A 26,041-nucleotide genomic window follows, 5' to 3' on the forward strand; every position below is an offset into this window, starting at 1 on the left:
TGGAGGAGTCATGGGAGGATTAGGGATTAGGGTTTGGGTTTAGGATAGCTTTAGGGTATTGACTTTGTCTCTTACTTCGTACAAAGGTCTCATTCTCATTATCATTCATAAGAATGTTTTCTTTTGCTACAAGGAAAGCATATAAAGCGTTTAGGTTAAGTTATCTCTTCAAGGGTTAAGAAGACGCGCGTCAACATGAAGTGACGTCGTTTTGCTCTTTTTAAAATCTAGTGGCATACGTGGCATTGAGCACATGATGAAATTAGATTCCCTTGACCTAACCACCGTTCAATCATAACTCCATCATCACTCACCACCGGATAACTTCCGTCGTCTTCCGCCGCAGTTTCTCTCTCCATGGCCGGCGTTAATCTACAGCTCCGTCACTCTGTTACTCAATTGTTTCCATCAATTTCTTCTCCTCCTCCTCCTCCTCAACGATTCCAGCTCGGAACTCCACCTTCTCGTGTTCTCTTCTGTAACCTCCGAGCTAACTCCGCCGCCGCTCCGACTTTGCGAACCACTCGCCGCTCAGATATTATAGCCGCGTCTTCCGTCGGTTCTTCCACCTCTTCGGATTCGGTGGTGGGAGACCGAGATGAAGTGGGAAGGATCCCTTTGCTTGAGGTTAAGGATCTGAGAGCTGTGATTGTTGAATCGAGGCAGGAGATTCTAAAAGGCGTCAACTTGGTCGTCTACGAAGGAGAGGTACGCATCAATAAGTAAAACTTGAACAATTCTATTTTGCATCTCTGCTGATTGTAAAAATGATATGTCATCTCATTGATTGTTTTGTTGTTTGGTGGTTGCTAACAAAAAAATCATAGATACACGCAGTGATGGGGAAGAATGGTTCAGGGAAGAGCACATTCTCTAAGGTGAGCATTTCGACTCTTTATCTTAACATTGCTGCATAGTGTTGTTCTCTCATCAAAGCCTTGTTGTAGGTTCTTGTTGGTCATCCTGATTATGAAGTGACGGGAGGGAGTGTTGTATTTAAAGGGCAGAATCTGCTTGATATGGAGCCTGAGGAAAGATCTCTTGCCGGTCTATTCATGAGTTTTCAGTCCCCAGTTGAGATCCCTGGTGTTAGCAATATGGATTTCTTGAATATGGCTTTCAATGCTCGCAAAAGAAAGCTCGGTCAGCCAGAGCTTGATCCAATCCAGGTCCGTTGCCGAATTTACTCAAATATGAGTTAAGGACTTAGAGGAGTTACATATGTTCTGTCTTAATCTCTTGCGGTGTATAACATGGCTCATGCAGTTCTACAGCCACTTAGTATCAAAACTTGAAGTTGTGAATATGAAGACCGATTTTCTCAACCGAAATGTCAATGAAGGGTTTAGCGGCGGTGAAAGGAAACGCAACGAGATTCTACAGTTAGCGGTATTGCTCCTATCCCCCTTATTTATCAGTTTCCACAAGCACCCGTTTATGATAGAAAAAATGTGGTAATAAACATGAATAATTAGGATTATTTGGGTAGATTTGCCTAAGTAGGTACATGTTGTTTCTATACCGAGAAAGTAGAAATTGCTAGAGCAGTAAGGATCCATTATCAGTATTTGACTGCAGAGTTAGCTGAAAAGATACAGGCTAAATATATATGTCTCAAGGACTCTTCAATAAAAACTTGGCATCTCCTTATATTTATTTCCTTGTAACTGAAATATCTGCAAGTAATGGAGACATGTCTATATTGTTTATTTTAAATGTTGAGTATTGTTTGGTAACTTTGTCTTCCCTGTCCTTGCAGGTCCTCGGAGCCGAGCTGGCTATACTGGACGAGATAGATTCAGGGTTGGATGTTGATGCTCTTCAAGATGTGGCAAAGGCGGTGAATGGGCTTTTGACACCAAAAAACTCTGTTCTGATGATAACTCACTATCAACGCCTACTTGACTACATCAAACCAACTCTCATACACATCATGGTGAGTATTGTTGCCAAACTAGCCTTCTTTACTGGTCGACAAAGATCATATGGCCACGGTTTCTTTTGCCAAAAACACAAGATTTACTTTGGATTATTGTTTGTATCTGTGGCTCATGTATGTTATTCGGTTTCAGGAGAATGGACGAATCATAAAAACAGGAGACAAGTCCTTGGCAAAATTACTGGAAAAGGAAGGCTACAAAGCCATATCCGGTTAGTTATGGCAGATCATAGAAAACTGTTCTTCCTTCTTGGAGAGACCAGAGTGTTTTTGTGTCAAAGATGATATGTGGGAAGGACTGCAATCTTTGACTGGTAAGGCTTTTTTGGCTTCATTGGTTTGCATGACAAACTGTTGTATTTGGAGTTTTTTTTTTTGTCAGTCTTTGTTTATGAACAGTTCTTCCATACTGTTTTGTAACTAACAAATAAAAATTTCAGTTAAAAATAACTCCATTATGTTCTAGTGATGGTGTTAACAATGTTATGATTATGTTACTAAACTGGTGGTTACATTAATAAAGATTGACATTAATTAAAATTAGTTTTGATTATTCATATCGCCTGCTGACCCTAGGAGCGAGTGGGTACTACAAAAATAATTAATTTCAGACAATGAGACCGCAAAGCTCGCTGGTGAATTTAAGCCAAACTCATTGGATCATCTCTCCTTCTTCAATCATCTTCTTCTCCGCGATTGACTTGTTAAACAAACTATACGAAGATTACAAATCCTTGAGGTTTTATGCATATGTAATTGCTATTAACCCATACCCTCCATTTTCCCTCGCTTATTTTCCGACCAACTAGACCAAAAAAAAAAGTTTTTTCTTTTCCTGTCCCTTCCAGATCTTATTGATCTCAGATCATTCCCGTTTTCTGGATTTCGTCCTTCTCTATTCTGGGTTCATTTGAATTTTCGATTTTTCACATCACCCTTCTGAAAAAGCTGGGATTTTTTTTTTTCTTTGGCTTATTGATTGTGTTCTTGTGGAAGACTTTCTTTCTTTGCATTCAGTCTTAGCGACCATTGTCGTTGGAGAAGAGAACCCAAGTATTAGATTATGAAGGATTTGACTTTTCACTGTCTCTGATCATTTGGAAATGAGATCAGATCCATTATGTGTTTCTTTTGATCAGATCGGTGATGTGGAAATCTTGAAATGCGATTTTTCATCTGGAGAAAGTTGATTTAGGATCATTATAAGTTAGAGATGGGTAATGTTTGTGTAGGACCGAACCTTTCTGGAAACGGTTTCTTGCAAACTGTTTCAGCTGCTTTGTGGAAGCCACGGATCGGAGCTGAGCAAGCTTCTTCCCATGGCAATGCACAACAAGTTCCCAAAGAAGCAGCTGCAGAAGTTTCCAAGGAAGCAGTACCTGATCAAGTCCAGAATAAACCCCCTGAGCAAGTCACTATGCCTAATCCTAGCTCCATTCCCGAAGCTGAAACCAAACCCAAACCCGAACCTGAAGAAGCCAAGCAAGAAGTTGTTGTGCAGGTGGAGACATCAACAAAGCCTGAACCCAAACCAGAGCCAACAAAACCTGAATCCAAGCCTGAAACCAACCCGGAGACGAAACCTGATCCCAGCAAGCCTAAGCATATGAGGAGAGTATCCAGCGCAGGCCTCAGAACCGAGTCAGTGTTACAGAGAAAGACCGAAAACTTCAAAGAGTTCTATTCATTAGGAAGGAAACTCGGACAAGGACAGTTCGGGACAACCTTCTTATGCCTCGAGAAAGGCACCGGAAACGAGTACGCGTGCAAGTCCATCTCCAAGAGGAAGCTTTTGACAGAGGAGGACGTGGAAGACGTTAGAAGAGAGATTCAGATAATGCATCACTTGGCTGGTCACCCTAACGTTATATCCATCAAAGGAGCTTATGAGGATGTTGTGGCGGTTCATCTTGTGATGGAGTTGTGTTCGGGCGGCGAGCTTTTCGATAGGATTATTCAGCGTGGACATTACACTGAGAGGAAAGCAGCTGAGCTGGCTAGAACCATTGTTGGGGTTTTGGAGACTTGTCACTCTCTTGGTGTCATGCATAGAGACCTCAAGCCTGAGAATTTTCTGTTTGTTAGTAGAGAGGAAGATTCTTTACTGAAAACGATCGACTTTGGACTCTCGATGTTCTTTAAGCCAGGTTCTCCTCTCTTTTGTAGTTGCTTTTGTCTTTGATCATTAGATTTACACAATGTTCATAGTTAAGACTGTAACTAGACGCCTAGACGTGCCTAGCTATTAAAGGCTGACTAGGTATTAAAAACTTTAGATTTAATTAGTAAAATATTTTGATGAACTATACAAATTAGATATACAAAAAGCTAAATCGAACAAATTTGTGAACTTACACTAATAATAATGTTACTTGATTTAATCTATTTACACCAATTTAGATTGAATTATATCAACTTCGACCAATTTTAACTGCTTAAATCAGATTTTAAGAAAATCGTTTCAGTTAATGACTGATTTGGAGCCTAGGCGGGTGTCTAGTAGCAGCATAGACCGATTTTTAGAACATTAGATTAACAAGACATCTATGTTTGAGTTTGAAACTTAGTCACCTTTTTAAATTTTTGCAGATGAGGTTTTTACAGATGTTGTTGGTAGTCCATATTATGTAGCCCCAGAAGTTCTTAGAAAGCGTTATGGTCCTGAATCAGATGTGTGGAGTGCTGGTGTCATTGTTTACATTTTGTTAAGCGGTGTTCCTCCTTTTTGGGCCGGTAAGAGCGACGGTTGCATCATTTCATATTCAGTGATCTGCTTTGTTTTTCATATAAGGCTCTGAAACAAGTGATGTTACCATTGTCATGGACAGAAACCGAACAAGGTATATTCGAACAGGTCCTTCATGGAGATCTTGACTTCTCATCTGATCCTTGGCCAAGCATCTCTGATGGCGCAAAAGACTTGGTTCAGAAAATGCTTGTAAGAGACCCCAAGAGAAGACTAACGGCACATCAAGTATTATGTAAGTCATTTTAGTAATGTTCAAGAAACGTTTTATGTGAGATTAATTGATTAGGCGGGGGCCTGGACCGATTTTTGAGCCTCTAGACCGATTTTTAGAACACTGTTTAAGTCTGATTGGTCTTGATTATGAGAACTTCCCTTTCTGGTATATGTAGTTGATTTTCCAAATACATTGTTGTGTTTTCGAATCTGAACAGGTCATCCATGGGTTCAAATTGACGGTGTGGCTCCAGATAAACCTCTGGACTCTGCTGTTTTGAGCCGTATGAAGCAATTTTCCGCCATGAACAAGTTCAAGAAAATGGCTCTTAGAGTAAGCTTCCGTCTTTCTAATGCTAAATAAGAAGATAGAATAAAGATAGGATAAAAATTTCCCCTCCATTTTTCAACTCGTTTGTAGGTCATAGCAGAGAGCTTATCTGAAGAAGAAATAGCCGGTTTGAAAGAAATGTTCAAGATGATTGACGCAGACAATAGTGGTCAGATAACTTTCGAAGAACTGAAAGCAGGACTAAAACGAGTCGGTGCCAATCTCAAAGAGTCAGAGATTCTTGACCTGATGCAAGCTGTAAGTCTTTAGCAGTATGTTCTGGTTATAGTTCCATGGTTTTTCTTGGGATTTGCAGTAAATCTTGTGTGTTGTCTCTTTTTTTTATTCAGGCTGATGTGGACAACAGCGGAACGATAGACTACAAAGAGTTCATAGCTGCAACATTGCATCTAAACAAAATAGAGAAAGAGGACCATTTGTTTGCTGCCTTCTCCTACTTTGACAAGGACGGGAGCGGATTTATCACCCCGGACGAGCTTCAACATGCTTGTGAAGAGTTTGGTGTTGAAGATGCCCGCATTGAAGAAATGATGCGTGATGTTGATCAAGACAAGGTAAAAGCTCCTTTCTTGCACCTTCTCATCTCATCCTACACTGCATTAACTTCTCCGCAATAGGAAACCACATTCTTAAGATCTTTGGGAGTGATGATGTTGAAATCTCTTTTGGTTGATTGATTGATTGGTAGGCTATCACTTTTTTTTTTTAACATTGAATCATTGGTTACAGGATGGAAGAATAGACTACAACGAGTTTGTGGCGATGATGCAGAAAGGGAGCATCATCGGAGGACCTATGAAGATGGGTTTAGAGAAGAGCATTAGCATATCTCTGAAACACTAGCTTTCAGACACAAACCCAAAGACCAAGAAGTATTTATAAATGATGATTATGATGATTGTGTTTCTTTTTCTCAATATTGTGATGAGATTTTGTTATTATTAGACTGGTTTAGGCAGATCATTTTTCTGTAGTGTGTAACTTCTATGCATATACACATAGTTCTTTGTTTCTGTCTGTAACTTTTGGCTACTGTGAGAGAAGAGAACTCTACACAATGTGCATTGAAGACGCATCTTATATTCAGCCACATTGGCAAGATACAAACAAATGTATGATAAAAGAACTCACTTGGTGATCATGTTTTTGATTAATCTCTCTTTTTCTTTTGCATGTCTCTCAGCTCTTACAAAAATGAAAGTTTTACTAAAATACTTTCTTTATTCTAACATTAATCTACACAATCAGACACTAAGATGAGGCTGTGATCAAAGCCAGCAGCTGCTTGAAGAACACAACCCTCAACGTCCTCCAGCAACATCGGTTCAGGTTCATCAACCGAGCTTCCTAAACCGAGCCTGCCATTCTTTCCGCATCCCCAAACCCAAGCTTCTCCTTTCTCCGTTACACACAAGGAATGCACACGCCCTGCTGATACAGAAGCTGGAGTTTCCCCATCCAAACCCTCCACTTCTCTTGGCAGCTCTTCTGGCTTTCCTCTACCAAGCTGCTTGCTCCGGTTCCAACCCCATGATGAGACAACCCTCCTTGTGTTGGAACCTGACTCAACATTGCAGATAGCTAGAGAATGACCAAGACCAGCTGCTACTGAAACAGGAGACCCGGTTACATCAACAGGTGACATTGTTAAATCTTCATTAGACCTCCGACCCAACTGACCATACACATTGCTCCCAGAGCTCAAAAGAGTTCCATCACGACAAAGGACTAAAGAGTGATCAGACCCGCAAGCAATATCTTCCACCTTCACACCACGCAACTCTTCCACCAGACGAGGCTCCCAAGCTATAGGCATGTTGTTCTCCTTCCTCATAGCTTCCGCAACTTTCTTCTCAGCTGCCTCCTCACCATACCCACTTGCAAGTGAATCAAGCGGAGACGCCTCAAGAGGAACTCCCACATTCCCTACTCTCCCATCAGCTACATAACCCCACCCAAAAACCTTACCATCAGCACTAAGAGCAAGCACATGCCCCCAACCAAACGACACCTGTCAAAAACCGAATCTAAATCAAAAAGATTCCATTTTTAAAACCCAAACCGTTGTTAATTTTTTTTAATCCAAACCTTAACGATGTGTTCTTGACCTAAAGCTTCAACCTTTGAAGGAACCAAAGCTTCAACGATACCTTCCCCAAGCCCAAGCTGTCCTCTTTTCGATCTTCCCCAAACCCACAACGACCCATCGTCTCCAATCGCGGTTGAGACCACTCCAGACGCAAACGCTCCTCGGACACTCACATTCTCGAGACCTTCCACTCTCTTCGCCACACTCCTTGAATTTGAATCTCTACCGATTCGGCCGAGCTGGCCTTCCTCGTTGCGACCCCACGCCCAAATCTCGCCGCCGGAGGTGACTGCGAGGGAGTGGTAGTGTCCGGCGGATAAGAAGGAGACGTCTGAAGGCAGATCAGAAACTTGAGTTGGCTCGTAAGCGTCGATTCCCATTCCCGTGCCTGGTAGGCCCAGAGCGAAGTGGCTTCCGTCGCCGAAGCTCATCACTTTAGTACTTCTCTCGCCGCCAATGGTCGTGAACCATCGCCGTATCCCAAAGGTCGAAAATTTTCCGATTTGAAGCTTGGCGATCGACCATAATCGCACCATTTCAGCTCAAGAAATTAAGGAGAGAGAAATGTAATTTTGAATTTTTTTTCTTTACTTTTTTTAAAAGCAATATCTACTTTCGTGGTTGTAAGGCCCATTATGTCTCTTAAAGCCCATCTCATCAAATATTACCGTCTCACTTGGATTGGATGAATTATTGAATTTAGTGTGACGGCCGTGTAAACAAATTTGAATTTTGCTTTACTTTTTAGAAACAAAAGAATATAGAGCCCATAGTGTCTTCCAAAGGCCCAGCTTGCTAAATATCAGCATCTCTCACTTGGGTGAGAGTTTAGACGACGGTGTTATAGCTGAAAGCTGAATCTTGAACAGTTGGAGAGATTTCATCTTACGGCTGTAGATAATCTCTGTATTGGAAAGTTGTAGGAAAGCTTTGTAATGTTTCAGGAAATAATGGAGTCTGTAAGAGTAGTAGACGCTTTGTTTCCAATACAAAGAAACCCTCTATTTGTAGTAATAATGTTTTTTGTAAGCACATCATCTCCTCTCTTTTCACATATCTCAGACTCGAATCTTTATACTAGTACACAAAACGAGGTCTTTTCTAATTGCAGAATCATCTCGAGTCTGACTGAGAAGTGAGAACTGTATAATACGAATGAGGCATGTAATGAGTAAAGCTTGATGAAAGCTTAAGGTTAAAGGAAACGATGGAAGAGAAGAGACGACATAATGAAGAACATTTCTCCTGAGGTTGTCGCTAACGCTGTTGCGCATCAAACAGAGATAATCTTTGATGAGAAAACAAGAAAAATGACTGAGATTTCTCAAATTTTGTTTTAAGATCAAATAAGTAAACAGAGGGGAAGAATGATTGTATTTTCTCGTTTTATGGGATTATTCAAGGAGCAAATGTATTTCAAGAAGAGCTTATTCTCGAGTTTGATGCCAATAAACTTCAAAAGCAGTGAGTTATATAATATATGGTTGGTTACTGGAGATGAGAAGCGAAAGCTGACATGACTTCCTTGTATACTGGCTTCTTGAAATCCACTGCCTGCAATAACAGAGGAAATAATAAGAAGATGAGAGTGGAGAAGTAGTAGAACCTAAAAGCTGAAACACTCAAAACACTTATAAAAGAAGAAGAAGACTCACAAGCTCAACGAGTTGATCAGGAGACACCCAGGACCACTCCCCGAACTCGGGTTGCTCCGTTCCATCACCAAGAAGATCAATTTCTTCGTCTTTCCCAGTAAATTTAAGAAGAAACCTGATAATATCCCCACAATATGTTGATCAGAGAACAAAATGACATGATCAATGAGTGTGTGATGAAAGAGTCTCTCACCATTTCTGAGCTTGGCCCTTCCAGTCAGATCCCCAACGGACCTTGAGCTTCTCCCTAACATCTGGAGGGAAATCATACGTAATCCAGTGAGGTGCCTACACAGACCGAAAAAGAAGAAGAATCTAATGAGATGTGGATTAAGATTATGATTGACATGTGCGGTTTGAAGAAGAAACTGAAAAAGAAAGAAACCTCAGCGATGATCTCAGCGGAGTGAACACCAGTTTCTTCCTTAAGCTCTCGCATGACAGCAGCCCTTGGATCTTCACCCTCGTCTATTCCACCCTATTCATAACACAAAAACGACTCTACTCAACTGATTCCATCTTTGATAATCTAAACAAAAAAAAAAACAAAATCGAATCTAGAGATCAGCAACACCTGAGGCATTTGCCAAGCACTGGGAATATCCAACCTCGACGCAGCGAAGATCTAGCAAGTTACCGAGAATCAAATTATCACCAAAAAACCAAAAGTAAATAAAAAGAAGAAGAAGAAGCTGTTTCAGAGATGATTACCTTTTTGGAAGGATTCATGAGACAGACACCTACGTTTCTTCTGTATCCTTCCGGTGGAGATTCCATCGACGACGACGAAGAAGAAGAACAACGAGCGGATGAGGAGGAGGAAGCAGGAGACTGACGGCAGCGATGGGAGAAGGGCAGCAAGCTAGTGAATTTGAGCGGTTTCAAGGGGTAGTTTCGTAAAAGAGGAGTTACAGGCGGAGAAGGAAGATGCTGCAAGACAAGGGATCTGCACATTAATGCCATTTGATTTCGAGCCAACCGTTTTTTTCCACGGAATAAAGTACCCACTTTGACACTTATGCCCCTGACTCATCATCGTATTTACAGTTTGGCTATGAGCTAATAATAATAGTTATACAAAATATGATTTAATTCGATATATTAAAACAAAGTGAGAGCTCGTAAATTTTTAATCTCGAATCCATGGAAACAACGTTGAATTAATCCATAAACACTCCAAAAAACAAAACAAAACTCATTTGTTAGATTCAAAAAAATGCCTTTAGAATCTTCTTCCACCACGGCCAAACGTATTGCTCGGTACCACGGCTGCTTGTGTCTCCACTTGAGAAAACCCGGAAACATCAGACATCCCCAAAGAAGCAAGCATCTCTAGCGTCTCTTTATCCACCTTAACGTCATCCGTTTTAATCGCCGACTCGTCGGGGACAAAGTCCATTCTCCGTTCGCGCTCCTCCTCTTGCAGCTTGAGCGAGATCCCGCGGACTGGACCCTTTTGGATACGTTTCACCAAGTGTGTGGAGAATCCAGCGATCTTGTTCCGTAGTCTTTTCGACGGGATGATAGCAACTTCCTCCAAGATCTTCTTGTTCGTGTGGAAGTCTAGTGTCATCCTTGAGTAGTACTTCTCTATCACCTGACGTGATGATTTCTTCACGGTTTTGGTACGAACACGACCCATCTTTCACCACACTTTTTTTTTACTTAAACTGCAACAAATTAAGTTAAATATTTGAGAATGCGAACAAGAACGACAACAAACTATGGTGACGAATTCAGACATTAAGTTGATAAATCAAACAGAATCTACAAGTTTCTTGTGATTCAAGATATATATATCCACATTCAGGTAAATAATACAATCTAGAGAACACAAGCAACTCAAAAGAGATCATTCAAAATGCTATACGTGGACTTCTTTATACATTTTCATGTGTGCAACGAATCTAAGCGAAATATAACTATCAATCTACTTTAAGAGTAGATCCACTTTAAGCTGTAGAGTTAACGCACCAATGACGTACATTTTAAGTAAAGGAGAATGTACCTGTACGGCCTGGCCGGAGCTGGGGAGAAGATGAAGCGGCGGTAAATGCAGAAGATGAGCAAAAGGACGGAGCTGTCGAAAATTTTTTTGTTTAAATATAAGAATCTTGCTAGGGTTTCTTAGGCCCATTTGTTGATCAAACGTTTTTGACAAAGCCCATTTAATCAGCAAAATTTACTAAAAAGGGCTTTACCGTTACTAAATGGACAACAATTGAGTTTTATTCTCACCTAAACCCAACATGACAAATTTTTTATCATCATAATATGAAGGAGGGGTTAAATACTATTTAAAATAAAACTCGGGGCTACTTTATAAATTAAAGTAAACACGAGGGTGAATCTTGCGATTTCCCCCTATTGTTTTTCTCTATAAATCGCATATAAAGAAGGAAAGAAGGCTCGAGATACCTGGCAGGTTACCTTTGTTGCTTTCTATGATGGCTTGGTGGGAGCAGTGGGGGAGGGACGAAGACAAAATGTTCGAGGAAGCGCTGGTGCTCACGGAGAACGTTCCTAACAGGTTTGAGGCTATCGCCAGCTATCTTGAGATGCCGCTCGAGGTTGTGAAGCACTACTACGACGCTTTGGTACGCGACGTTGAACTTATCGAATCGGATCGCTATGGTACTATCGATTATCAAGATCACGCAGATGGAATCCTCTCACCCGAGACTAAACACATGGATAAAGATAACAAGAGAGGAAGACCGTGGACAGCGAAGGAGCACGGGTTAGTCTTTAAGACTCGTGAACTATGGTTTTCGTTTCATTTGGGTCAAGAACGAGTTTAGCGTTACTTCTGCTCGTCGTGATGGTTTAGAGTTTTCGTTTCTTGGTTAGGTCAAGAACGACTTTATGGTTAACTTTTGCTCGTAGTGATGGTTTAGAGTTTTCGTTTCTTGTTTAGGCCAAGAACGACTTTAGTGTTACTGTTAGGGAGCGTATTAATTAACAATTTTAACTTTTGCTCGTCGTGATGGTTTAGGTTTTGTTGACTTTAAGGGAAAGTATATAAACTAAACTGGTGATTTTATTTTTATTTTTTTACAACACTAAACGGGTGATGAACTGTTAGATTTTTATATTGCTTAGGTAATCACGTATAGGCTCTCTTCTCTTCTCTTATTTATTACGTTTTATACGATTTTCTAAGAGCATCTTGATTTTTAACAAACTTGGCTAAAGGGTTTTGCCTAATATCTGATGATATTTTCAGAGACTTTCTGAAAGGATTAGACGAGTTTGGGAGAGGAGATTGGAAGAGTGTATCGAGAGAGTATGTGAAGACAAGGTCTGCAAAGCAAGTCGCAAGCCATGCACAAAAGTATTTCCAGAGGCAAGACATGGAGAATCATGCAAAGAAGCGCTCCAGTATCAATGACATGACTTTGGCTGATGTTAATGATGCTGATGATGTACCCGCCCCTCGATCCGACTCGGAAGCTACGATGGACCCGGCACATTTTGGTCAGCAGACGCCTTAGTTCTAGCTATCATTAGTCCCCCGACGAGGTTTTGGGCATTACATGATGATATATAAAGATGATGACGAGAGTTTTAGTTGACAAACTTGTTAATTGATTGGGTTTTTGTTCTTGCTTTTTTCACACTTAAAAAAAAATGTAATAGGATGTAATAGGAATCATAATATGTTTTTAAAAAAAAAAAAATAAATCATAAAATGTTTTTGCCTTGTATACTTTTGTCTTACTTGGATTTACGAACGCACATTGTCTTGTTCATGCTTAATGCTTGTAGAAAAATCTGAATGTTGAAAATATAGGATCAAAAACACCTTCGAATGGGTGCAGTCTCATGTTCTAGGCTCTATTAATTATCAATTATAAAATGACGTCTCTTTTGATAACTAGTCAAGAGTTCTGAAGTAATCCAGAAAACGGTGGTTGTTTTTCTTTGAACGCACTATAGATACGATTCTATAAAAATAGTAAAGTGAAGACTTTATTGAAGATAATAATATGATTATACAAAAGAGTAGTAGTAGTTCACACTAACTAAATGATCAATGATCAGATTATATGTGAAAGGCACGTTTAGTCAACCATTTGACTTCTCAATGAATCTTTGACCTTACTACCTTTTCCTTTCTTATAGCCTTTGGAATCTTCAGATTTCATTTTTCTATACTTAGAGCTTTTGAGTAATAGGATCTCATCGTTATTCCCCTCTATGGATCCTTCCGATATTACAACGCTTATCTGATCATGGTCCATGTCGTTCTTCCTATAAGGCTTTTCATGATTTTCGGATCGATCGAAACAATGATTACTAGAACCTTCAACATGTTCAATCCAATCAAGATAATCCTTTTTAGAAGTAAAATCAGAAGGGTTCTTAGTTGATTCTTCTGATTGGTCTACTTCACCGCTTCTTTTAGGAGTAACGTCTTCACATTGAGATTTCTGACCGTTTCTGCTAGATCCTTCGAGCTGGTCCACACGGTCACGAGCACCTTTCTTAATTGAACCTTCAGCATTGTCCATGCGATCACGACCCCTAATCAAATCTTCAAGATGATCCATATGTCCGTTTCTAACCGAACCTTCAAGCTGATCTTTATCACCACGGTTCATGTTCCTAACCGAACCTTCAAGCTGGTCGTCCTTGCTAACCGAGCGTTCAGACCTTTGGGATTGTTCTTGATCGTCCACGTGGATATTCTTTTTTGTTTTCTCTCTTAGCATCAGCTTACGATGCATGGACTCCATAATCTTTTTAACTTTAGGTGTCTCCTTCGTTTCATTATTTTCCTCATTTTCCGGCGAGTGATTTTCCTGGAAAAGCTCTCCACCGTCCTCCGGTTTCATAGACCCCTCTTGCCGGAGCCGGCTCTTGTGGAGCTTCACGTACTTAGACGACAACTTTTTGGTCATTTTCTTCATTTTCTTTTGATCCCAATAAGTAATATAAGAGTTGTAAAGTTTTTGTTTTCAATCACTTGGAAACTTTATAAACTTTATATAGGGTAATGAAAGTTAGGACTACAGAAGAAAAAGTTATTTATAAAGTTACAAAATTCCCAAAAGAAGTAATTTGTTTTGCTTATTTGCTCTAATGTTTACAAGATTGCTAATTATAAAACGCGGTTTTAACTTTTAGACAGCACAGATAACAAACCATCAAGGCTAAGATTTAGCACTAGTTTAATTACAACAACAGCAAAAACACGCTCCTACGTGCCATTTTTACCAGAATTTAAAGATTTTATTGGCAGCTACCAAAACTTACAAATCAAGATAAAGTGGTTTCTCCTATTTATAGAATTTCGAAGGTCATTTTTTTTAATGAATATGCCTATGCATATATAATGTGTAAATTAATTCTGCCAACATCATGTACATATAAGTTGTTTTTATGTTGCAGGAATAAATCTTGAAGCTATATATAAAGTTATAAATCTGGTTACAAGATATGCATTCGGCTACAACGTGTATATGTTCTTCTCCATATATAAGCCATGCTTGTTGCCATCTCCACCGCACTTTTCACGATGATGCTACTGCCCTTGCCTGTGATTACGGTATTGCTACTAGTTTGCCTCCCCACCGCGCTCTTTCTGATGCTTCAACAGTCTCTATATATTTCATGATGCACCCCCTATCTATTGCGAGTGCCCTAGAAAAACATATATATTGCAAAATATGTATCGTGCCAAGCATGGACATAGCTATGAATTATTGGTGAAGAACCCACAAATTTTTAAGAGCTAATATATATATAAAAATAATAAAGTCTTCAAATTGTTAAATTTCACTTTTATTAACACTCCTACTAAATTGTCTATAATCCTCAAAAACTACCATATATCTACCTTTTAGTGTAGTTTTGGATTTATTTCCTCATAGAAGTATTGTTTCTTCCTTGTATTAACAATACTATCAGTGTATCACTCTCTTATTATGGTCGCTACGATATATAAACTGATCATGGTGGAATAACCAAAGTTCAATCAAACCACACAATCATAGTTAATTGAATAAAAGACTATCACTCTCACTATTTACAGTTATAACACTTGAAATAAAAAGTCATTCAAATACATGTTTTAGAAGAAAGCAAATAATTCAAAAATACATTGTTGTATTTTCAATGCATTTCCAACAGTTCTAAACTTCAAAAAATTAATTGCGTTTACTAAATTATTATTAGTTTAAAATGATTGAAGATAAATAACCACAAAAAAAATACAGATGAATAATTATTTTTTTTTTAACACATAATAATTAAAATTTAATATGTTGTTTTACTGTGTGTGAAAATTTTAAAATATAAATTTTGAAACAAACGAAGTATTTGGATAGACTTCAGTCAATAAATGAAAATAAAATAAAATAAATATTTTTTTGTCATCGACCAATCATGTCACAATCATACCTGCCCAAGGGACAAGGCTATATATCCTTTCAAAACATTACTCGCGTCAACTCTATCACTTCAATCTTTATCTCGCTCTCTATCGTACAAGCTTTCACCGTGGTTTAAGTTTTTGTGAGAGATCGAAGCCATGTCTCAGGTATTTCAATCGGGATTTCAACTCTCTTCTTAGAATTTCCATTTACGTGATCTGGGTCACCGTAAAGACTGTTACTTTATCGCAATTATCACCGTTTTGGTATTGATAGGGTTTCAAACTTTTCGATCTATCTATAAGATGTGTAGATTATTCGTTTCTGTAACAACGAATCTCTCTGGTTGCGGTCGATCTATCAACTATAGTTTCAATCGAGTCTATAATATCGCAACCGTTGAGATCTTGATAAGATTATTACTCGCGAGGCAAGACAGTATTCTATATCATTATTAGCTGAAAAGGGTTTGGTGTATTCTGATTGGTTATGTGGTGATGTTTGGTACATGTGTTTGAAAGGATTTGCACTTTTGTTTTCTGGTGTAGACCGTTGTTCTAAGAGTGGCCATGTCATGCGAAGGATGTGTTGGAGCTGTTAAAAGAGTTCTCGGCAAAATGGAAGGTTAGCTTTTCTATGACTAATCATAACTATTTGATGTTATGTTCTGTCTCTCAAAATGCTTTAAACCAACTGTCTTCTCATCCCATTTGTCGTACCATAACATATAGATTCCACGATAAAGATTCTCAATCTCGTGTTTTCTAACCTCTTTTGCTTCAAACTTATACAAACACGTTTCTATAGTATCCTTAAAAGTCAAGAGCATGAACTCACTTTCTGTTTTTTTGGCAGGCGTGGAGTCATTTGATGTGGATATAAAGGAGCAAAAGGTGACAGTGAAAGGCAATGTCCAGCCGGACGCTGTTTTGCAGACCGTATCAAAAACTGGAAAGAAATCAGCTTTCTGGGACACAGAGGCTGAAACCGCCAAGGCCTAAGGAGAAGCAGAGCATTTCATGTGGCTCTGTTTTTAATAAAAATCTGTATGGGATCCTTCTTTGTTTCTGTGACTTGTGTCTGAGACAACCTTGTTTTAATCATTCAAGTAATGTGGTTTTAAAACACTTCTTTGAATAATTAGGCCTCTCATGCCCCCAAAACATACAATCTTTCATCAAATACAAAAGCTTCTTATAGTTATCGTCAACGATAACCGTTTGGTTATAACACAATGAGTTGGGTTTACGTTAGTTTGAGCCAATGAATGAAAAATATTTGGGACTACCGCTTTGGTAAAATTATTATCTTCAGCTTTTATCCAAATAAGAGTAACACAGAATGACATTTTTAACATAACACAGTAACTAAATATAGGGTTGTGATAAAGAATCAAAAGGATGCAGATTTATTTCAATTCAAGATCAGGTCTTTGATCCATCTTCTATGACTGTGGGAACTACCTCAAGTTGTGGTGCTTGGTATTGGTTGAATAGCTGCAAGAGGATTCACTTGGTACGAAAACGCAAGCTTCCAGAAATCTACAATTGCTTTCTTCGTGGACTCCATTTGTCTGCGAATGATCCTAAAACATGAAAGCAAAACACAGTGTATGCTTTCATCACCATAAGTTCTGATCAAATAAGTATGTTTGCTCAGAAGAATTCTTACCGTATTAAAGCAGCTCGTTTTCTTTGTAAAGCATAGCATATGATTAATCCAACAAGGCTTATAGCAACTTTCCCCCTGGACATGCTGAATCGGGTATTACCAAACTTTAGGCTAAGAGGACGAGACGACCAAGGTTCATGTTGTTTAGAGAGTTTCAGGATATAATCATTCTTTTCATTAGCCAAAGACTTGTTGCTGCTATTCACCACATCGTAAGAAGAGTTTTCCTCTAAAGAAGTAGCCTCTTGAACTTTTGGTGATTTGAGAGAAAGTAAAGAATCCAATCTTCTTAAAAGTCCCTGTAACAGAGATTTGACTTAGTTGGAACACAGTTCATAGACAAAAGACAACTCATGAAAAGATTCAATTGTACCTGTCGTCTTTCCTCAGGCAATGGAGCTTGCTCAACCCATGAAACCGCTAGACCCACGTCGTTTGTGTCTTTTCCAAGAACTCCAAAGGTATACAGCTCCACAACTTCCATGTACTCATCAACATCCAAGAGTATTTTCCCATGGAACACTTTTTCACTTAATCCAGCATCACTTAGGACATAGTGGTTGTCCTTGTAAACCCATAAGCTAAAGAACTCTTCCAGAACCTCACGTACACCGGAGTAGGAACCGTTTGATATTTGAAGACATATTCTAAATGGGGAAAAAAGAAGATAGAAGAGCCATTAAATAGACATCTACAATATCATTCTGTGACTTTTGTCTATGTTAAAGTATGCAGAAACAGCAGTATTTAGTTAAGATTCTTTTCTCTGACTCGCCACTTCGGTTAATGAAATGTTCGTTAAACTCCTAGTTCCGACTCCTATTTACAGAACGAACCAAGTCTCCTCCTTTTCAAGCATCTTAAGATGTAATAATATCAGAAAAGAAGAGAACAAGCAGGATACCCAGTGAGAAGAACTTGAACAGGAATAGCTGCAATTTCGCCAAACACTTGTCTTAGCTCATTTACAATCTCACCTGCCCTGCATTTAAAAAAAAAAAGTCATTTGTTGTGTAGAAAAACTATCACAGAGCCAAAGAGTACTAAACTCTGAAAGTATCTTAAAGCATCCAATTCAAAACGGAAGTAAGACAGGAAAATAAATGATTTGTCATCAATCTGAAATATATACCTGCCGAGTCCATGCAAGGATTGGACTAGAACCATGCCAGCAGATTCAAGCATGTCAAGCAACTGATGATCACCAAGAGTTTCAACGTTGCCAAAGATTCCTTTTAGTATGGAGGAAGATAATGAGACTGCCTCTTCATACATAGAGCAGACTAGGTAGCTAACCCAAAAAAAAAATAAACACAAGGGATCAATCAAAGACAAATCTTTATTACTTTCCTCCAGCTTCTGTGTTCAATTGAATCATCATTACTCTCCTGGAAAGTTTCTGAAAGAAAAAAAAAAAAAAAAAAAATTGCAACCTCTCAGAACGTTCGATTTCACCCCAAATACCATCAGTGGCCTCCATGTCACAAGTTTTTTCCACTGAGAAAATCTGCAAAATGATCGAGGAGATTGATTATGTTCGTCAATGAGGTAAGGAGATGACGGAGGAGGAGGAGAAGCGAGCAGATAATTATTTAATTTGCTATTGGGCCAAGGTAATGGGCTTCTCCATCACACATAAAAATATAGTTTTTTCATGAACAATTAAAAACATTATCTGCATTCTTGGTTTGTACAGCTTAGCAAAGGATGTATATGTGTATTAAATTGTTTTTTTTTTTCTCTTTCTTGTCGACGTGTGAATTGTAACGATCAAAATCTGAACTAAATTTCGGCGGCTCTTAAACATTCGACTCAATTACGTTTGTGTGAATTGTTACGATCAAAATCTGAACTAAATTTCGGCGGCCATTAAAACATTCGACTTTACCACGTCCCACATGGGTATGTCTTCTCATCTACTTTGTTGACTATCTAGAATGTCGATTACACCTACTTTGTACATCATTCATAACAGTTTTTATGTTACATTCTACTTAGGTCTGGGCATTCGGGTCCTTGGGTTAAGTTCGGGTTGGGTCGTTGCGGATCAGGGTCCTTCAGGTCTAAGAGTTTAGGATCCGATAGGGTAATTTGAAATTTTCGGTTCAGGATCGGTTCAGGTATTTCCGGGTCCGGATCGGGTTGAGTCTTACATAGTTGGACCTAATAGGGTAATTAGAGTTTGTCGATTCATATTCGGTTCGGTTACGGATCGGGTTCTGTTCGGGTCATGTCGAGTCCAACCCAAAAAAATACCTAAAACACACAGAAAATATCTGAAAATATTTTAATACTAAAAAAATATAAGAAAATTTATCTAAAATCTAATCCAAAGAGATGAAAAATATCAAAAATTTTATCTAATTATCCCAATTATATTTTTGAAAAATCTAAATTTTTATCTGAAACCTAAAACCATACCCAAAAACTAAAATTTGAAACTTAAAAAAATACACATAATACCAAAAATAAATTGAAACATCCATATATACCTAATATATACTAGAAGTTTCAGATTTTCCGGTGCCCCACTCGAGTCTCGGGTTCGGGTCGGATCGGATCCTTCACAACAAGACCCAATAGAGTAAAAAAGACGGGGTCAGTTTCAGATTGGCTCGAAATTTTTTGGTTCGGATCTTCGGATCCAGATAAAACACCTAGGCCTGATTCTACTGATAGCCGGCTCTAAGCGTCTAACGTTACAAAAGAAATAATTTATTGATTTGTTTGAGGACAAAAAGTAATATTTTACTAGAATTCACAAAAACACCCGAATTTCTTTTTTTAAAGTATAGGTTCCTTTAATATAGCACACATCGTTTTCATAATAGTAAATTTAAACCCTTGGTTTAACCATGGCTCTCAACGGTTTCATCATAACCACCGTGAACTCCAATTTTCCCGCGAAATCAATCTCGCTTCCCGCCGGATACGCGCTCCATTCAAACTCCTGTACCATCTTCGCAAGCATCAAGTGCACGTGTACGGTCGCCATCGATAAACCGGGGCAGATCCGACGGCCTACACCGAACGGCATCATCTTCACTCCGGTTACCCCGGTTATATCCGCATCCTCTTTACCCGAAACAAACCGGTCCGGATCGAATTTCTTCGGGTTAGACCAAATCTTCGGATCTTCGTTTATTCCCGGGAGATAGAACTCGACGTTGATTCCGGCGGGAACATCGTACCCGGCTACCGTCGTCGGCTCCGTCACCGTGTGAGTCAGCGTGAAGTACGTCGGTGGATGTTTCCGGAGAATCTCCTTGACGAAGGCTTGTAGAAACACCATTTTCTCCACGTCTTTTTCCTCAACCGCACGATCCCCCACCGTCGATTTAATCTCATCGTAGAGACGAGATTGAATCTCAGGATTCGCGATCAGCTGCGCGATTCCCCACTCTATCGCAGTCCCCGTCGTATCCGTCCCGCCGTTGAGAAACTCCGAACATAACGTCACGAGCTCTTCGTTAGACGGCGTCGTTTTACGCCCTTCGATTTTTAAGTCGAAGAGCGTATCTAAGTAGGAGAAAGACGTCGCCGTTTTGTCCGTTCCCGGATTCCGAAGCGCTCTCCGTCGTCTCTCGATGAACCCGACGACGAGCTCGACCTGCTCGCGGCGAACCTCGAGAGCTCGTCTCCTCTCCTTGGAGTAAAACGGAGCAAGGATCGGGAGGTAATCGTCCAGCCGCGGATCGATCGTGATCAACACCTTCTTCATCATCGCATCCATTTTTAAAATCGATTCCTCGTCCATTTCGATTCCGAAACACATCTCTAACAGAATACAAAACGCAGCGAATCTCGCGTTTCGTAGGACCCAGACGAGTCCGTTATTTTCACCGGCCTCTGATTTGATCCTGTCCGCGAGCTTATCCATGGCGGATCGTCTCAGCGACCAGAACTCTTTGAACCGGGTCGAGCTCAGCATGTTCTGCACCATGTTACGTCTGAGTGATCGCCACACGGGGCCGTACACGGAAGCGTTGACTGTGAAAGTGTTGGAGCTGAAGATTGTCCGTGTTGGATTCTCTTTGGGCCGGGTCGCGAACATGGGCCCACGCTGAATTAGAACATCGTGGGCCAGAGTCGCGTCGGAGATGATGATCATGGTTCGGCTCCCCATCCTCAGCGTGTAGATGGGACCGTACTTCTCCCTCAGATCATCGGCGTACTCGTAGAACTGCTTCCCGGAGCGCGCGAATTGGAAGAGGTTTCCGACTACGGGCCAGCCGGGAGGACCCGGAGGGAGGTTCACGCGCTTAGAGTTAGAACTCTTGCGCGTGAGGAACAGTATAACGAAAGCTGATACGAGAGTGCTGATGATAGTGAAGAAGAGTGAAGGAGAGATGTTGAAGGAAGTGAGAGGAAACGAAAGGAGAGACATTTTTTAAGCGCACTCTGTTTTTTTTTTCGCTGAGCTTTGTAGCTATGGAGGATGTAGAATGAGTGGGAGAGAAGAGGAAGAAGAAGGTATAAAAACAGAGTAGAGCATGAGAATTTAGGTGAGGAGAATTGAAAGGAGTCATACTCTTTTCGGTTAAGTTATTGCAGTTTAATACGAGAAGTACGATGAAATAGGTTTGTCTCTTTCTTACATCATCGCTAGTAGTTTCTTGTTTTTTTACGTAGCCCAGGCCCATTTGCGTTTTGATTACGTAGAAAAGCATAGTAACAGCAGGAATAATAGAGGCTTACTAACCACTGTTTGCGTTTTGGTCTATGATTCTTTTTGGTTAAATGAATAAGAGCATGTTTATATGTTCATTACAGATCTATTATGTCGGGTCTCTTAACGTGATATAAGATACGGTCTCTTAGCTTTTAACTAAAAAAACTAAGAGACGTCTCTTATATTTCTTATTTAAGAGACGTCTCTTAGTTTTTTTAGTTAAAAGCTAAGAGATTGTATCTTATATTACGCTAAGAGACTATATCTTATATTACGCTAAGAGACCCAACCTAACAGTTGGGTTAAAAAGCGAGTTCATACATACAATTTCTCATCTAAACCGATTTTATTCTTCTTGAACTGCATATTCTTTTTCAAATTCATGTAAAAGAATCTAAATGTACAACATTCCATACAATTTCTGCAGTCTGCACATGAACAATCAGACAAGGTCCATTATTACCGAAATAATAGATTCATTAACTAAAGGTTGACTTCTTGAATAGTTATATGTCGGCAACTCTAATGATCATCTTTCGCCACTGAAGAAGACACACTTACGGCTCAAAAACGTTCTTGAATGCATAGAAGACTTTTACCGCTATGAGTACTAAGAGGAGTTGTTTTATTCATATTTCCATCTTCGGCTGTTCTGTTACGAGACTAGAGATGAGTTATTGTTTGAAAATAATCTGAGAAGAAATGAAGCGAGAGCATGTTTATTACAGGTCTTTTATGTTGAGTTTTTAGCGTAATATAAGATCGGTCTCTTAGCTTTTAACTAAAAAAGTTAAGAGATGTCTCTTAAATAAGAGATATAAGAGACGTCGTTTAGTTTTTTTAGTTAAAAGTTAAGAGACCGTATCTTATATCACGCTAAGAACCCCAACCTAAGAGACGTGCAATAAACATGCTCTGAGAAGGTAAACATGCTCTGAGAAGGTAAACATGGGTGACTTGTCTTTATAAAATAGTATGTTCCGAGATATATGTTCATTGGTTCTTCCTCAGAAATGAAAACACTAAGTTTTAGCCGGGACTTTCAAAATATCTGTGCGACAAACATAGTTTTCAATACTGAGAATAGACCGACGATCTGTATCATGTTTTCTGAGCTTCTTCTGACAACGTCCTGTAGTTGGTAATTTTTGAGAAACTTCTGATGATTCTGTGATGAAGTTCATTGCCGGTTTCTCCTCGAAAATTGTTTGATTCTTGATACATTTTAAAGACAAAACCCCAATGATTTCCCGAGAAGCTCCAGAGATATACTGAGAACACCTTTGTTCTCGGAAATATATGTCTTCCCGGGAAGATTCCGACAAACATTTCCGAGATACTGCCGAGAAAACCAGGTGATCGGAATATTCCGACGAAGTTTTATGAGAAATTACCGACGAGCACTTCCCGGAAAATTGTCAACAAATCGTCAATACCATTCTGACGACTTGTGTTCTCGGTAAATATTTTCGGAGTTCATGAAGTTTTCTTGTAGTGATGTGATAGTAATCAATTGAATTAGAAAAAAAAAAAAGGAAAAATAACAATGTGGGATGTAATGAATATCGACACAATCATCTCAAAACCATTTAAGCGTCCAACACAAGTGAAAGCTAACAAAATCCCGAATAAAACTCAGAACCCTAGACTTAAACTGACTGAGACCACTAAACATTCAATCTAAGCCTGTTCTTTTTTTTTTTTTTTTTTTTTTTTTGGAACAGTCTAAGCCTGTTCTAAACAATTAAAAATAACTTATTTTGCTAAAAAGCAACTTAAGCTTCCCAAACAACCAAACAAAAAACATAACGGAAGAAATATTAACACGTAATTCTGCTTTTTCTTCTTTTCTTTGTGTTCTCTTTGACATCCAGGAACCATGACCAAACTGGGAAAACAGGTACAATGCAAAGGCCAAAGATCCACTACAGAATCCAATCGGGTTTTACTGATTATCTTGCTTTCCCCAACAACATAGATCCAAGCCCGGCCATCTACATCGCAAGAACACACGACCAGGCTTTTACCATCCCATTTATCCTCAATGAAGTAACTGGGCTGATGGTAGGATTGTGTCTGTACTAAATACGGCAAGTCAGGGATTGACACTTCCATGAAACTCATCCATTTCACATCTCTACTATGCCCATTATCAATCTTGTCCTTGGCCACCCAAATCTGAATCTTCTTTGTTACATGGCACTGCTTTAACAACGAAAACCGATCTCCCCTAAAAACCCTAAGGACAAGAGCATCGCTATGATCGTTCTCCACACACGGTAGACCACAAAAGTTGAGGTATTTTCCGCTCCCAAAATCGAAGCTTACTACTAAGAGCAACGAGGGATGACTCAGGCAATAAGCAACCCAATACAAATTTCCATTCAACGATACACCTCTTGTCGAGTGCATAATGAACACATTTTGAGGCCGTGTTTCACCTTTTACTTCTTTCAACACTCGTTTCCACTTATCGGTGGCAAGGTCATGGATTCTCCATGCACTGGTAGAGCTTCTTATATTATTTAGATAAAACGCAAGGGTTTTATAAACAATTTTCTTACCTATCCTATTACCATCATACCCTATGCCACGAAATTCTAAACTAGTTTGACTAACCTCGGCCTTGATGCATCTATTTTGTCCTGACCACGGGTTACAAACCACAGCTCCTTCTTTCGTGCCACATAGCAAGAGCCCATTGCAATCGACCAAGTCATTAGGTTTCTGATTGTTTAAACCGGGAATATCTAAGGTTAACTCACTCACCTCTATCTCGGGGTTCAGGCTTACCGAATAAACCTTGGCTTTAGTCAATAAAATGAATCGAAACGTCAACTTGTGGTTGTTGATGAAAGTATTGTCGTCGAAGAGAGCGTTCCATCGTTTGCAAACCGTTCTGAATCGGACAACTGGTTTGGGAGGGACACGAGAGAGGATCTCTTCTACTAACTCCCATGGAAGCTTCTCTTTGTTTTCCATTATAGGGTTTTTGTTGTGTTTCATTAGTCGCTGCAGCCTTTTCATATTGACGATTCTTAAAGAAAAATATTTCTTGTTTTCTTTTACATCAAATCCAGAGTTTACGAAATAATATTTTGGTATATATTAACATTAGATGGTTTTTTTGCCAAAACTAACCCACAACTTGATTTTAACCCCAAACCTATACCCAAACTTGAATCAAATGCAAAACTAATCTAAAAGCCTAGTGAAATTACATCTCAGCCCCTTGTGACCAAACAAAAAACAGAAGCCATTTTTACGAATATAGCCCTAGTAAATCGTCTGAGTCGTCTGAGATGTTGGAAGTCGTCTGGACGACTGAAGTGTAAGTCGTCTGGTACCGGTTTATTTTAAAAATAATTTATAAATCTTGTAAAAAAATATTTTGATGCGTGAAAAATAAAAATCAAGTAATTATAAACAGTTTTAAGTGATATAAATTAAGATATGATAAAATTGATTTGTTTTGAAGATAGATGAGTGGAAGTAGTGAATCATGAAATACTTTGGTTTAGGAGTTTGGCAAACATATGTTGTAGTATTGTATGTATTGTTAGGGTTAGATTTTGGAAAACTAAAATGTTTTTTTCAAAAATTAGTTTTCACCTATATGTGTTTATTTATGTGTATAGTAAACACTTTTCAAGTTTGATTTGATTTTATGAAGTCTTTAACTAGATAATTAAGTTTAGGGGTTATGTTTAGGGTGTGGACAACTTATATTTCAGTCGTCTGTTGAATAATTTACTCGGACGACTTACATTTCAGTCATCTGGTGAAGAAATTAAAACAGATGACTTACATGTAAGTCGTCCAAATATTCCCGCCTAAAATTTTTTAAAAAAAATATTTTCCCGCTTAAATAATTTAAACCAGACGACTTACTTGTAAGTCGTCTGGAAAATCTTCTATTTTAGTTTCCCGCTAAAAATATTTAATTTCCCGCTAAAAATATTAAACTCTTCTGGACGACTTACATGTAAGTCGTCTGTTTTAATTTCTTCACCAGACAACTGAAATGTAAGTCGTCCAGGAAGTCGTCTCAGTAAAAAATATTTAATCTAATTGGATTTTTTGTCTCCCTATATAAAGAAAAATTTACACATTCTCCCTCCTCCTCTCAAATGGCTGCAACAAAAATGTAATGTTCATCATTCTAAAACTCTCCAACCTCTCTCTAATCTCTTTGACTTGAAAACACCAAAACTTTATATGAATTTTTCAGTTTTGTCTCATGTATTTCTTACTAATCTATCTCTTTTACAGGTTTTTAATCAAATGGTACTCATCTTCCACTAATTTAAAGGTAAATCTATTA

At 39.0% G+C, this 26,041-nt stretch overlaps 11 protein-coding genes across 11 annotated transcripts; 4 read left to right on the forward strand and 7 right to left on the reverse strand.

The window, feature by feature from the left end:
- The first annotated feature begins 259 nt into the window (after positions 1–259).
- LOC106294441 (ABC transporter I family member 6, chloroplastic) lies at positions 260–2,408 on the forward strand. The gene is made up of 6 exons (XM_013729992.1): positions 260–708; positions 828–878; positions 948–1,169; positions 1,267–1,389; positions 1,760–1,936; positions 2,073–2,408. The coding sequence occupies exons 1-6, from the start codon at positions 358–360 to the stop codon at positions 2,154–2,156; spliced, it is 1,008 nt and encodes a 335-aa protein (XP_013585446.1). The 5' UTR covers positions 260–357; the 3' UTR covers positions 2,157–2,408.
- A 744-nt stretch (positions 2,409–3,152) lies between these two features.
- On the forward strand, positions 3,153–6,407 carry LOC106294442 (calcium-dependent protein kinase 2). The gene is made up of 7 exons (XM_013729994.1): positions 3,153–4,086; positions 4,529–4,672; positions 4,768–4,920; positions 5,120–5,235; positions 5,323–5,490; positions 5,583–5,807; positions 5,983–6,407. The coding sequence occupies exons 1-7, from the start codon at positions 3,153–3,155 to the stop codon at positions 6,094–6,096; spliced, it is 1,854 nt and encodes a 617-aa protein (XP_013585448.1). The 3' UTR covers positions 6,097–6,407.
- Positions 6,259–7,910, reverse strand: LOC106294443 (probable E3 ubiquitin-protein ligase HERC6). The gene is made up of 2 exons (XM_013729995.1): positions 7,342–7,910; positions 6,259–7,264 (listed from the first exon to the last, which is right to left on the reverse strand). The coding sequence occupies exons 1-2, from the start codon at positions 7,876–7,878 to the stop codon at positions 6,485–6,487; spliced, it is 1,317 nt and encodes a 438-aa protein (XP_013585449.1). The 5' UTR covers positions 7,879–7,910; the 3' UTR covers positions 6,259–6,484.
- A 731-nt stretch (positions 7,911–8,641) lies between these two features.
- On the reverse strand, positions 8,642–9,993 carry LOC106292689 (nudix hydrolase 26, chloroplastic). Its single transcript, XM_013728331.1, has 6 exons — positions 9,709–9,993; positions 9,572–9,622; positions 9,383–9,475; positions 9,191–9,285; positions 8,998–9,112; positions 8,642–8,896 (listed from the first exon to the last, which is right to left on the reverse strand). Exons 1-6 carry the CDS (start codon positions 9,958–9,960, stop codon positions 8,831–8,833), a joined length of 672 nt encoding a protein of 223 aa, XP_013583785.1. The 5' UTR covers positions 9,961–9,993; the 3' UTR covers positions 8,642–8,830.
- Positions 9,994–10,098: 105 nt separating this feature from the next.
- LOC106292916 (40S ribosomal protein S17-3) lies at positions 10,099–11,083 on the reverse strand. The gene is made up of 2 exons (XM_013728581.1): positions 11,006–11,083; positions 10,099–10,667 (listed from the first exon to the last, which is right to left on the reverse strand). Exon 2 carries the CDS (start codon positions 10,637–10,639, stop codon positions 10,220–10,222), a length of 420 nt encoding a protein of 139 aa, XP_013584035.1. The 5' UTR covers positions 10,640–10,667; positions 11,006–11,083; the 3' UTR covers positions 10,099–10,219.
- A 350-nt stretch (positions 11,084–11,433) lies between these two features.
- Positions 11,434–12,644, forward strand: LOC106294132 (transcription factor DIVARICATA-like). The gene is made up of 2 exons (XM_013729734.1): positions 11,434–11,737; positions 12,224–12,644. The coding sequence occupies exons 1-2, from the start codon at positions 11,442–11,444 to the stop codon at positions 12,489–12,491; spliced, it is 564 nt and encodes a 187-aa protein (XP_013585188.1). The 5' UTR covers positions 11,434–11,441; the 3' UTR covers positions 12,492–12,644.
- Positions 12,645–13,061: 417 nt separating this feature from the next.
- Positions 13,062–13,910, reverse strand: LOC106294481. Its single transcript, XM_013730041.1, has one exon. The coding sequence runs from the start codon at positions 13,908–13,910 to the stop codon at positions 13,062–13,064; it is 849 nt and encodes a 282-aa protein (XP_013585495.1).
- Positions 13,911–15,416: 1,506 nt separating this feature from the next.
- LOC106343272 (copper transport protein ATX1) lies at positions 15,417–16,514 on the forward strand. Its single transcript, XM_013782440.1, has 3 exons — positions 15,417–15,541; positions 15,923–15,998; positions 16,230–16,514. Exons 1-3 carry the CDS (start codon positions 15,533–15,535, stop codon positions 16,373–16,375), a joined length of 231 nt encoding a protein of 76 aa, XP_013637894.1. The 5' UTR covers positions 15,417–15,532; the 3' UTR covers positions 16,376–16,514.
- Positions 16,515–16,640: 126 nt separating this feature from the next.
- LOC106343271 lies at positions 16,641–18,652 on the reverse strand. The gene is made up of 6 exons (XM_013782439.1): positions 18,479–18,652; positions 18,178–18,336; positions 17,950–18,027; positions 17,419–17,692; positions 17,046–17,344; positions 16,641–16,959 (listed from the first exon to the last, which is right to left on the reverse strand). Exons 1-6 carry the CDS (start codon positions 18,523–18,525, stop codon positions 16,839–16,841), a joined length of 978 nt encoding a protein of 325 aa, XP_013637893.1. The 5' UTR covers positions 18,526–18,652; the 3' UTR covers positions 16,641–16,838.
- Positions 18,653–19,786: 1,134 nt separating this feature from the next.
- Positions 19,787–21,575, reverse strand: LOC106343906 (cytochrome P450 77A4). Its single transcript, XM_013783267.1, has one exon. It carries the CDS (start codon positions 21,430–21,432, stop codon positions 19,882–19,884), a length of 1,551 nt encoding a protein of 516 aa, XP_013638721.1. The 5' UTR covers positions 21,433–21,575; the 3' UTR covers positions 19,787–19,881.
- A 1,897-nt stretch (positions 21,576–23,472) lies between these two features.
- Positions 23,473–24,699, reverse strand: LOC106292370 (putative F-box/kelch-repeat protein At1g32430). The gene is made up of 2 exons (XM_013727964.1): positions 24,114–24,699; positions 23,473–24,044 (listed from the first exon to the last, which is right to left on the reverse strand). Exons 1-2 carry the CDS (start codon positions 24,697–24,699, stop codon positions 23,473–23,475), a joined length of 1,158 nt encoding a protein of 385 aa, XP_013583418.1.
- Positions 24,700–26,041: the final 1,342 nt, after the last annotated feature.

Source organism: Brassica oleracea, chromosome C5, assembly GCF_000695525.1.
Source record: "Brassica oleracea var. oleracea cultivar TO1000 chromosome C5, BOL, whole genome shotgun sequence".
Taxonomy (NCBI): domain Eukaryota; kingdom Viridiplantae; phylum Streptophyta; class Magnoliopsida; order Brassicales; family Brassicaceae; genus Brassica; species Brassica oleracea.